The sequence below is a fragment of the Delphinus delphis genome, chromosome 9 (genome assembly GCF_949987515.2).
Source record: "Delphinus delphis chromosome 9, mDelDel1.2, whole genome shotgun sequence".
In the NCBI taxonomy this organism is placed as follows: Eukaryota; Metazoa; Chordata; class Mammalia; order Artiodactyla; family Delphinidae; genus Delphinus; species Delphinus delphis.
The window spans coordinates 32,483,373-32,495,436 of record NC_082691.1 but is presented as its reverse complement, the minus strand read 5'-3'; the positions used below and the strand labels follow the sequence as shown (position 1 = coordinate 32,495,436).

General features: G+C 38.6%; 1 protein-coding gene across 2 annotated transcripts in view; it reads left to right on the top strand.

The window, feature by feature from the left end:
- The window catches only part of KLHL7 (kelch like family member 7), a 67,231-nt gene extending 55,308 nt beyond the window's left edge, over positions 1–11,923 (top strand). For both annotated transcript variants that reach the window (XM_060020390.1, XM_060020391.1), the window contains 2 exons: positions 6,498–6,595; positions 7,808–11,923. In XM_060020390.1, the coding sequence (XP_059876373.1) occupies positions 6,498–6,595; positions 7,808–8,091 (382 nt within the window). In that variant the 3' untranslated portion in view covers positions 8,092–11,923. The remainder of the gene's footprint in view (positions 1–6,497; positions 6,596–7,807) is intronic.
- The last annotated feature ends 141 nt before the right edge of the window (positions 11,924–12,064 follow it).

The window sequence follows — 12,064 nt, the reverse complement described above, 5'->3', positions numbered from 1 at the left end:
CTATTGTTTCCTTCATTTCATTTTCATTTATTTCTGATCTGATTTTTATGATTTCTTTCCTTCTGCTAACTTTGGGGTTCTTTTGTTCTTCTTTCTCTAATTGCTTTAGGTGTATGGTTACGTTGCTTATTTGAGATGCTTCTTGTTTCTTCAGGTAAGATTGTATTGCTATAAACTTCCCTCTTAGAACTGCTTTTGCTGCATTCCATAGGTTTTCAGTCGTTGTGTTTTAATTGTCATTTGTTTCTAGGTATTTTTTGATTTCCTCTTTGATTTCTTCAGTGATCACTTCGTTATTAAGTAGTGTATTGTTTAGCCTCCATGTGTTTGTATTTTTTACAGATCTTTTCCTGTAATTGCTATCTAGTCTCATAGCATTGTGGTCGGAAAAGATACTTGATACAATTTCAATTTTCTTAAATTTACCAAGGCTTGATTTGTGACCCAAGATATGATCTATCCTGGAGAATGTTCCATGAGCACTAGAGAAAAATGTGTATTCTGTTGTTTTTGGATGGAATATCCTATAAATATCAATTAAGTCCATCTTGTTTAATGTATCATTTAAAGCTTGTGTTTCCTTATTTATTTTCATTTTGGATGATCTGTCCATTGGTGGAAGTGGGGTGTTAAAGTCCCCTACTATGAATGTGTTACTGTCGATTTCCCCTTTTATGGCTGTTAGTATTTGCCTTATGTATTGAGGTGCTCCTATGTTGGGTGCATAAATATTTACAATTGTTGTATCTTCTTCTTGGATCGATCCCTTGATCATTATTTAGTGTCCTTCTTTGTCTCTTCTAATAGTCTTTATTTTAAAGTCTATTTTGTCTGATATGAGAATTGCTACTCCAGCTTTCTTTTGGTTTCCATTTGCATGAAATACCTTTTTCCATCCCCTTACTTTCAGTCTGTATGTGTCTCTAGGTCTGAAGGGGGTCTCTTGTAGACAGCAAATATATGCATCTTGTTTTTGTATCCATTCAGCCAGTCTGTGTCTTTTGGTGGGAGCATTTAGTCCATTTACATTTAAGGTAATTATCGATATGTATGTTCCCATTCCCATTTTCTTAATTGTTTTGGGTTCGTTATTGTAGGTCTTTTCCTTCTTTTGTGTTTCTTGCCTAGAGAAGTTCCTTTAGCAGTTGTTGTAGAGCTGGTTTGGTGGTACTGAACTCTCTCAGCTTTTGCTTGTCTGTAAAAGTTTTAATTTCTCCATCAAATCTGAATGAGATCCTTGCTGGGTAGAGTAATCTTGGTTGCAGGTTTTTCTCCTTCATCACTTGAAATATGTCCTGCCACTCCCTTCTGGCTTACAGAGTTTCTGCTGAAAGATCAGCTGTTAACCTTATGGGGATTCCCTTGTGTGTTATTTGTTGTTTTTCCCTTGCTGCTTTTAATATGCTTTCTTTGTATTTAATTTTTGACAGTTTGATTAATATGTGTCTTGGCGTATTTCTCCTTGGATTTATCCTGTATGGGACTCTCTGTGCTTCCTGGACTTGATTAACTATTTTCTTTCCCATATTAGGGAAGTTTTCAACTATAATCTCTTCAAATATTTTCTCAGTCCCTTTCTTTTCCTCTTCTTCTGGAACCCCTAAAATTCGAATGTTGGTGCGTTTAATGTTGTCCCAGAGGTCTCTGAGACTATTCTCAGTTCTTTTCATTCTTTTTTCTTTATTCTGCTCTGCACTAGTTATTTCCACTATTTTATCTTCCAGGTCACTTATCCGTTCTTCTGCCTCAGTTATTCTGCTATTGATCCCATCTAGAGTATTTTTCATTTCATTTATTGTGTTGTTCATCATTGTTTGTTTCATCTTTAGTTCTTCTAGGTCCTTGTTAAATGTTTCTTGCATTTTGTCTATTCTATTTCCACAATTTTGGATCATCTTTACTATCATTATTCTGAATTCTTTTTCAGGTAGACTGCCTATTTCCTCTTCATTTGTTAGGTCTGGTGGGTTTTTATCTTGCTCCTTCATCTGCTGTGTGTTTTTCTGTCTTTTCATTTTGCTTATCTTACTGTGTTTGGGGTCTCCTTTCTGAGGCTGCAGGTTCGTAGTTCCTGTTTTTTTTGGTGTCTGCCCCCAATGGCTAAGGTTGGTTCAGTGGGTTGTGTAGGCTTCCTGGTGGAGGGTACTAGTGCCTGTGTTCTGGTGGATGAGGCTGGATCTTGTCTTTCTGGTGGGCAGGTCCACGTCTGGTGGTGTGTTTTGGGGTGTCTGTCGACTTATTATGATTTTGGGCAGCCTCTCTGCTAATGGGTGGGGTTGTGTTCCTGTCTTGCTAGTTGTTTGGCATAGGATGTCCAGCACTGTAGCTTGCTGGTCGTTGAGTGAAGCTGGGTGCTGGTGTTGAGATGGAGATCTCTGGGAGATTTTCACCATTTGATATTATGTGCAGCTGGGAGGTCTCTTGTGGACCAGTGTCCTGAAGTTGGCTCTCCCACCTCAGAGGCACAGCACTAACTCCTGGCTGCAGCACCAAGAGCCTTTCTATCCACACGGCTCAGAAGAAAAGGGCGAAAAAGTAGAAAGAATAAGAATAAGGAGGGGGAGGGGGAGGGGAGGAGGAGGAGGAGGAGGAAGGAAGGAGGGAGGGAGGGAGGAAGGAGGCAAGGAAGGGAAAAAAGAAAGATGATAAAGTAAAATAAAGTAAGATAAAATATAATAAAGTTATTAAAATAAAAAAGATAATAAGAAAAAAACAAAAAATCGGATGGATAGAACCCTGGAACAAATGGTGGAAGCAAAGCTATACTGACAAAATCTCACACAGACATATACACACTCACAAAAAGAGGAAAAGGGGGAAAAAATCATAAATCTTGCTCTCAAAGTCCACCTCCTCGATTTGGGATGATTCGTTGTCTAAAGGAGGGAAGGCAGGAAAGAAAAGATAAAGTAAAATAAAATAAAGTTATTAAAATAAAAAGTAATTATTAAGAAAAAAGTTTTCCAAAACAGACGGGTAGAACCCTTGGACAAATGGTGGAAGCAAAGCTATACAGACAAAATCTCACACAGAAGCATACACATACACACTCACAAAAAGAAAAGGGGAAAAAATAATAAATCTTGCTCTCAAAGTCCACCTCCTTATTTTGGGATGATTCGTTGTCTATTCATGTATTCCACAGCTGCAGGGTACATCAAGTTGATTGTGGAGCTTTAATCTGCTGCTTCTGAGGCTGCTGGGAGAGATTCCCCTTTCTCTTTTTTGTTCTCACAGCTCCCAGGGGCTCAGCTTCGGATTTGGCCCCGCCTGTGCGTGTAGGTCGCCGGAGGGCGTCTGTTCTTTGCTCAGACAGGACGGGGTTAAAGGAGCCGCTGATTTGGAGGCTCTGGCTCACTCAGGCCCAGGTTAGGGAGGGTCACGGAGTGCAGGGCGAGCCTGCGGCGGCCTCTGCCGACGTGACGTTGCACCAGCCTGAGGCACGCCGTGCGTTCTCCCGGGGGAGTTGTCCCTGGATCACGGGACCCTGACAGTGGCGGGCTGCACAGGCTCCCCGGAAGGGGGGTGTGGATAGTGACCTGTGCTTGCACACAGGCTTCTTGGTGGCGGCAGCAGCAGCCTTAGCGTCTCATGTCTGTCTCTGGGGTCCGCGCTTTTAGCCACGGCTCGCGCCCGTCTCTGGAGCTTCTTTAAGCAGCGTTCTTAATCCCCTCTCCTCGCGCACCAGGAAACAAAGAGGGAAGAAAAAGTCTCCTGCCTCTTCGGCAGGTCCAGACTTTTCCCCGGACTCCCTCCCGGCCAGCCGTGGCGCACTAACCCCCTTCACGCTGTGTTCGCGCCGCCAGCCCCAGTCCTCTCCCTGCGCTCCGACCGAAGCCCGAGCCTCAGCTCCCAGCCCCGCCCGCTCCGGCAGGGGAGCACATAAGCCTCTCGGGCTGGTGAGTGCCGGTCGGCACCGTTCCTCTGTGTGGGAATCTCTCCGCTTTGCCCTCTGCAACCCTGTTGCTGTGCTCTCCTCCGCGCCTCCGAAGCTCCCCTCCTCCGCCACCCGCAGTCTCTGCCCGCGAAGGGGCTTCCTAGTGTACGGAAACCTTTCCTCCTTCACAGCTCCCTCCCACTGGTGCAGGTCCCGTCCCTATCCTTTTGTCTCTGTTTATTCTTTTTTCTTTTGCCCTACCCAGGTACGGGGGGGTTTTCTTGCCTTTTGGGAGGTCTGAGGTCTTCTGCCAGCGTTCAGTAGGTGTTCTGTAGGAGTTGTTCCACATGTAGGTGTATTTCCGGTGTATCTGTGGGGAGGAAGGTGATCTCTGCGTCTTACTCTTCCGCCATCTTCCCGGAAGTCTCTTTCTCCCAATGTTTTTTTAAACTGTACCTTTGTACTTGCCAGGGCACACTGGAGATATACCTTATCCTAATCCCATCATCCATCCATCCAGCTATCTATCCATCCCCTCTTGTCCTAAACCATAGGAGCAGGGTATATACCAACTGTCCTCCCTCCTGTATCAGTCTCTACTTTACCTCGCATAAATCCTATACTCAAAAAGCATTACAGCATACTAGTTGGAAAACTGTAATCTCATTCATTCTGCTGCCTAATTATTGTTTCGTTTCTAAAAAATATCTTGGAGTAGAGCCCATACCATATGAACTCCAGGCTTCTAAATTCTGAGATCTTTATTCAGGCAGTATCAGTGCAGAGAAAGAGTATAAAGGGATTCTACAACTTCAATATTTTTTAAAACTAGGTGAATATAATCAGTTTGGGGAATATTTTAAAACTTACACAATTTAGCATTTCTTTTGTATATATTGAGCTTATGTATTAAATTTGAATTCTCTATATTCTCTAAATTTTCCTAAGTGAAAAGCTAGTGTGAATATGATTATCCAAATCTCATAATGAAAGATGTTATATACTACTATGATTTCCTTTCTAATATGTTGTATCCATCCAACGTATTTTTTGTAAAACTGTTTCTTCCCAATTTTGACAATTTTTAAAGTGTTTTTTAACTAGAATATGTTCGACTGGAAGCTAAGAAATGAAACCTATGGAAACAACACAACACAGTTTCCACAGTTAGAATTTTGAGAAAAGCTACTGAACACTAAACTCAGGTTGGAGAGAGCAGAGACCTAGTGCATACTCTGCATGTGAATTATAGGAGGAAGGATGTTTCACGAAGTTCCTTAATTCTAAACCTTGAGGAGACTTAGATATATATAAAACATTCTCTTATTTTATATCATAGACATATTTAGAGAAGAAAGGGGTATGTATATTGAATTTTTCCAAGTCAGATCCTCTGTTTAACACACTGACAGCTCACTGTGTGGAGAGGCTGTGGAGGTCGAGTACTGGCTCTCCCACTTTCGAGCTGAATGCCTGTCTTTTCACCTGGAAGAGCACGTGTGTTCATCCTGAAAAACAGGAGGACTTACTTTAACTGAATGCTCAGAAAATGAGAGTGGTGACTGTCAAACCATTTTTAAAACAAACCAAAAGTATGTAAATATAAGGCAACAAGAGTTGTTGATATTTCAGAGTTCATCATTATGCTCTAATTATGTTTTGAAAAGTTAAATGTATTAAATTATTTAAAAGAAGAGTTATGAGTAACCATATTAGGGCTTCCCTGGTGGCGCAGTGGTTGAGAGTCTGCCTGCCGATGCAGGGGACACGGGTTCGTGCCCAGGTCTGGGAGGATCCCACGTGCGGCGGAGCCATGGCCGCTGAGCCTGCGCGTCCGGAGCCTGTGCTCCACAACGGGAGAGGACACGGTGGTGAGAGGCCCGCATACCACAAAAAAAAAAAAAGAGAGAGAGAGAGATGAATCTCATAGAAAACAATAACAAAATTGTCTGTGTGTTTAATGCTGCTACCTGTGAATTAGTATCCTTCAACCCTTGTGTCCACATTTATATTCTCAATCTCTTTCTTTATAGTAGTGCCTGTGATCACAGCAACATGCTAATAAGTTATTAAACGTGACAGAATGATAGGAGCTGCCTGAAGTTCTAAGTGTATATTTAAAGATGTATGTGTGAATAGTAACAGATATGCTAATTTGCTGATTGCTAGAGGCCCATGATAAATTTGTTTTACTTACCGTATGTAAATATTAATTAAAACCACATGTGACTAAAACCATATTAGTACCTTATATTTTCTTACATATCTTCCCTGTTTTGTTTGTTACTGTTTTACAAGTTATTGTGAACTATAGGAAATGGATGTCTTCCAAAGACATGTTAATAGTCTCCAGATATCCTCTGTTTCCCATATCCTATTGGAGTTGAAAGGAATAAAATCCCTATTTACCCCACCTATAAATTACTGAAAACCGCTGTTAAACTTTTGTTTTCTAGCTTTCCAGACATGCAGGCGCACATTTGTGTGTGTGTGTGTGCATGTGTACACATATGTGAGTGGTAAATGAGCGCTTACTTGGAATAACAGACTTTATAAATTCGTATGAGTCCTTTTACTTCTTGTGAACATGTATACTAAAAACTTTCCTTTGTTTTTTCAGATGGACTGAGCTGTGTCCAATGATTGAAGCCAGGAAGAATCATGGACTGGTATTTGTAAAAGACAAGATATTTGCTGTGGGTGGTCAGAATGGCTTAGGTATGTGAAATTAGTTCACTTTTTCAACTTTTGCAATGAATTTGCTGATATTTCCTTATCTTAAGTTATGAAAATGTTTCTTGATCACATACATCATTAGACTTCTTTTTTTATAGTTTCTGTGAACTAACGGTTTATGAAACATTGTAATACGTTTAACATTTCTGTCTATGAATGTAGGTAATAGCCACCAGTCATTGTGACAGTCTCAGGTGGCTTTAGCACATTTCCAAATACCCTCTGGGGAATGGTATCACATTAGCTTAAGAGCTATTGAGTGGGGACTTCCCTGGTGGTCCAGTGGCTAAGACTCCATGCTCCCAATGCAGGGGGCCCAGGTTCGATTCCTGGTCTGGGAACTAGATCCCACATGGTGCAACTAAGAGTTCACATACCGCAACTAAAGATCCCACATGCCACAACTAAGACCTGACACAGCCAAATAAATAAATTAAATATTTAAAAAACAAAACAAAACAAAACTGTTGAGTGACAGAAACATTTGCACTTTAACATAACTTTTAAAACTTTTTAATTTAACTTTTAGGACTTGTATCCAGGCTCTGAATGGCAGTGTTTCCTAAACATTTTTAAACATTGCATGAAAATATCGGTACTACTTTTTTAAATGAGTAAATTTGATCTTTTTATTTTCTTAAATAATGTTGTACTAAAGAATCTTAAATAATTGCTTTTAATAATGTAGAATTTGGACTGAATCTATAAATAAGATTCCATAAAGCTTATTTTAGTCAGTACCTTTAATCACTACTTAAGTATAACAAAGAAATAGCTTTATTTCCTTCTTCTGTCTCTATCCATTGCTGTTTTTCATAAGCAGCTGACAGATAAATGGTAGAAGGAAAAAGAAGGATATTTGAATGATTATAATCAAACTTAATCAGAAGGAAACTTCACTGGTCTACTTTTTAATTTTTCCAGAGCAGATAGAACATCTTTAATTTTATAGAATAAATATAAGTATTTATGATTCTAAAATGACAAATGAAAATTAAGTTAAATTTCTGTTGTGTTCAAGTAGGAATAGGAATTTAAATGGTAGATATGTGAGGATTCATTGTAAAATTCTTACAACTCTCCTGCATGTTTGAAGTTTTTCATAATGAGAGGTTTGGAAAAAATACAAAGAATTATTACTTTAAGAGATCTTAGAATTGTTCATATAGCTGTTCATGTTTTATTCTTTTGAAGGTGGTCTGGACAATGTGGAATATTACGATATTAAATTAAACGAATGGAAGATGGTCTCACCAATGCCATGGAAGGGTGTAACAGTCAAATGTGCAGCAGTCGGCTCTGTAGTTTATGTCTTGGCTGGTTTTCAAGGTGTGGGTCGATTAGGACACATCCTTGAATATAACACTGAAACAGACAAATGGATCGCCAACTCCAAAGTCCGAGCTTTTCCAGTAACAAGTTGTTTAATTTGTGTTGTTGATACTTGTGGAGCAAATGAAGAAACCCTTGAAACATGAAAAATAAGTGAACTTCAAGACTCACTGGAGACTCAAAAGTATGGCCGCCAGTGCTTTGTTCCAAGAGTTTGGTTACAAAGTTTTAGTTTGGTGTTTTGTTCTTTTCAAGGAAGTTTCAAGTAAAGTAAGATTCCTATAAAATAGATTTTATTTTATATGGGATTTCTTACTTCATTCAAAGACCATATTTCAGCTGGCCACATAACCAAGAACATATCTAGCAAGAAAACTTGTAAAGTTATAAGCACTTGGTGAAAGTATGAATTCTTAAATGAATTTCACATTTGTAACTATGATTATGGCAGAATGGGGGATTGACTCACCATAGAAGCAACCTCATCTTAGCTCTAGATTCTATTTTCATACATCATAGAAGTGCTATGTAGTTAGGACTGTTTGTTTCTGTTCAGTCAAGAACTAAGAAATAGTATGAATTGTAAGTCAAAGATAGGCAGTTGTGTTGGAGCAGCTTAGTCTCACGTAATTTTGCTTGTCTTCATTTGTTCCATTTAGTGCCAAATGTATTGCATTTTAAAAGCAAGCCAGAGTGAGTCAAAGCATACACTTATATCTCACAAAACTTCATAAACACATTTTGAGAGTTAAAAATGTACCCAACTCCTCATGAAATATATTCTGTCCAATTAAATAGTTCCATCTTTTTAACACAAAATGGCAAGCCTAGTACCCATCACTAATTTATATCACTTTTTTCCCCAGGGGTTAAAAAAGGATTATGCCTCTTCAGTGCTCACTCTGTTAAATAAAATCCAATCATTATAAGAATTATTACCTAGCAAAAGAAAGCCACTTATAGCAAATTTCTAGGTCACTAGAATAGCACTGATAGTTATACATTTTGAACTTCTTACAGATTAGAAAGGTACATGATTTCTCTTCCTTAGCAGAGCACATCATTGATATTTGACCCAGTTGTCTCTAAAAGTTTTTTAGGTGAGTTAAATATTTGTCATCTTGTATTAATTGCTTATATGTGGTCAGTAAATCTTTTACAAAACCAACTCTTCATTTCTTTCCAAGTAATGTTTTGCCCTTTTACATTATGAAATGTATGGAGTGGGCCATGTAAAGCTGTCACCATCCATGTTTTTACCTGGTAATATTAAATATTTTTAAACTTCAAGTAGACCGCTAAGTTCATTCTTCATTTTAAATGTGTTAGGTAATGGTTGTTTTTTGAACTTGTGAAACAGTGTTTCTCTTTAACTTTTTATTGTTTTCTTTGTAATGGGGGTTATAAGCTTAAAACCTAAAAATGTTTATATGAAAAAGGAATTATAAAAAGATTATGGTAGATATATTTCTATTTATGTAAGGTTTTATGTACATGACAGCTTTATTAAGATATAATTTACATGTCATACAGTTCACTGATTTAAAGTGTACTATTCAATGGTCTTTAATATATTCACAGAGTTATGCAACCATCACCATAATTTTGGAACACTTTCTTCACCGCAAAAAGAAACCCCGTCCTCATTAGCAGTCACTCCCCATTTTCCCTGTATTACCTTCTTATGGCTCCTGTAACAAATCACCATAAACTTTGTTGCTTAAAGCAACAGAAATTTATTCTTTCACAATTTGGGAGACCAGAAATCCTAAATCAAGGTGCTGTTAGGGTTGAGTCCTTCTGGAGGCTCTGAGGCGAAAACTTGCCATGCCTCTCCTGTAGCTTCTGATGGCTGCCGGCAAATGTTGGTGTTTCTTGGCTTATAACTACATCTCTTCAGTCACTGCCCCAGTCTTCACAGGGCCTTCTTCCCTGTGTGTCTCGTCTCTCTGCATCTTCATGTGGTGTTATAAGAACAACAGTCATTGGATTTAGCTTACCCTCCTCATAATCCATTGTGACCATATCTTAACCAATGACATCTGCAAAGACACTGTCTCCAAATAAGGTCACATTTTGGAGTTTTGAGGAGACATTATTCAACCCAGTTGCATCTCCCAAACACCCCATCCCTAGGTAACCATTAATCATTCTGTCTCTAGATTTGCCCATTCTGAACATTTTTATGTTGAATTTTGAATTTTCCTCTCCGTTGAAAAAAATGTGTCAATGTTTTTTGAGGGTAGAATATCCATTTATCATATTACAATGGTTATATTACTTAATTTGATACAATAATTTCCCATATGGGAATATGCAGCTGTTTAAGGTATTTTAAATAACTACCCTTTTCTTTAGGCTGTATCTGCTGACTAGAGCACACTACGATAAGTATGTAGACAGCTTTGATGTAGGTTATAATGAATTGTGTGTGGTTTTTTTCCTTAGTAATCTTAGTAATTCTAATTAGTGTCTGTTTTCTGTCCTGGAAATAGTCTATGATATTGTCAATATCATGATAATGAGTAAAAATACAATATATTGGCGAGTATATTTTCTGTTACTCCCCCACCCAAAATTCCTATCCTGTATAGTGCTCTACTTTCTTTTTAGTAGATATGTGATTGTTAATGTTATATTTTTTACAGTGACACGACTTTGATGACATAGCAGTTTAGCTTTTACTTTTGAAAATCACAGTGTGAACATGAAATTTTAATGTCTTGAAAAAAATTGTTGCTGTCAAAAACAGTCATTAATTACAATTGTGACCTAGCGTTCAAAAATGTGACATATAGTGTCATGGAAAATTTAGAGTCATGAAAAGAGCCATTTTTTTAAATCCAGCAGTCTATTTTCCTTTTGCCTCATACACTGTTAACGGCAAATATTTTGGATTTGCTGCAGAGGCCAGGGTAAAGGAGATATTTGAAGGAAATTTTGCTTTTTAAGGGTGGTAGTGTTAACACACATCAGCAACTTCAAAAATTCAATCCACTCAAACATGGCACCAAAACAGCTCTCACTAAGTCCCCGTAATTTGCTAACATGAAAGAATATTTTACAGGTTACATCATTCAGCACTTGATAAATCATTCCTTTAAATAACCCCCTTTCTCCTTACAGTTGCCTCAAAAGACTTTTAAAAGCTTGAATCTACTTTCATCTTCCTAACTTTCCTCCTTCCCAAGGTAATTCAAACTACTTTAGGAGAAAATCTGTACTGGGAAATTGTCTGAAATGTCATCCTTACTAACTAGAAAGCTTTTTTACTTTCCAGAGCTTTAAACCTATTCTGATAACAAAGCTGTAAAATGGGGTTCAAGGTCTGGTTCATTCAGTTCTTTTTTTTTTTTTAACATCTTCATTGGAGTATAATTTATTCAGTTCTTGTAGGAAATTTCCCTGACTTTATCTTCCAGCCATCCATTGAATTTGTTTCCACTATTCCATGTTTAATTTCCAAGAGCATTTTCTTTTTAGGATTGTCCTTTTATATAGCATGCTGGTCTTGTTTCATGTTGCCCTGTCTGAGGATATTTTAGTTTCCTTAACATTACTTATATTTTTGGTGTGTTTCTCTTTCCTCTGACTTCTTTTTAGATTGCTTTGCTCTTTCCTGTTGGAGTCTTTCCTCAAATATCTGGTGCCTGGCTGTGCATTTTATATTTAAAATTAGACATTAAAAAGTTGTGAACTTTTGTTTACAAACGTGAGCTGAATTGTCAGTGAATCTCATCATATGTTAAGGAAATGGCTGCCTGTTTTTTAATAAATTTATTTGTTTATTTATTTGGGTCTTGGTTGCTGTGCGCAGGCTTTCTCTAGTTGTGGTGAGTGGGGACTACTCTTCGTTGCGGTGCACGGACTTCTCATTGTCGTGGCTTCTCGTTGCAGAGCACGGGCTCTAGGCGTGCAACCTTCAGTAGTTGTGGCACATGAGCTCAGTAGTTGTGGCTCACGGGCTCTAGAGCTCAGGCTCAGTAGTTGTGGCGCACGGGCTTAGTTGCTCCGCGGCATGTGGGATCTTCCCAGGCCAGGGCTCAAACCCGTGTCCCTTGCATTGGCAGGCAGATTCTTAACCACTGTGCCACCAGGGAAGCCCCTGGCTGCCTGTTT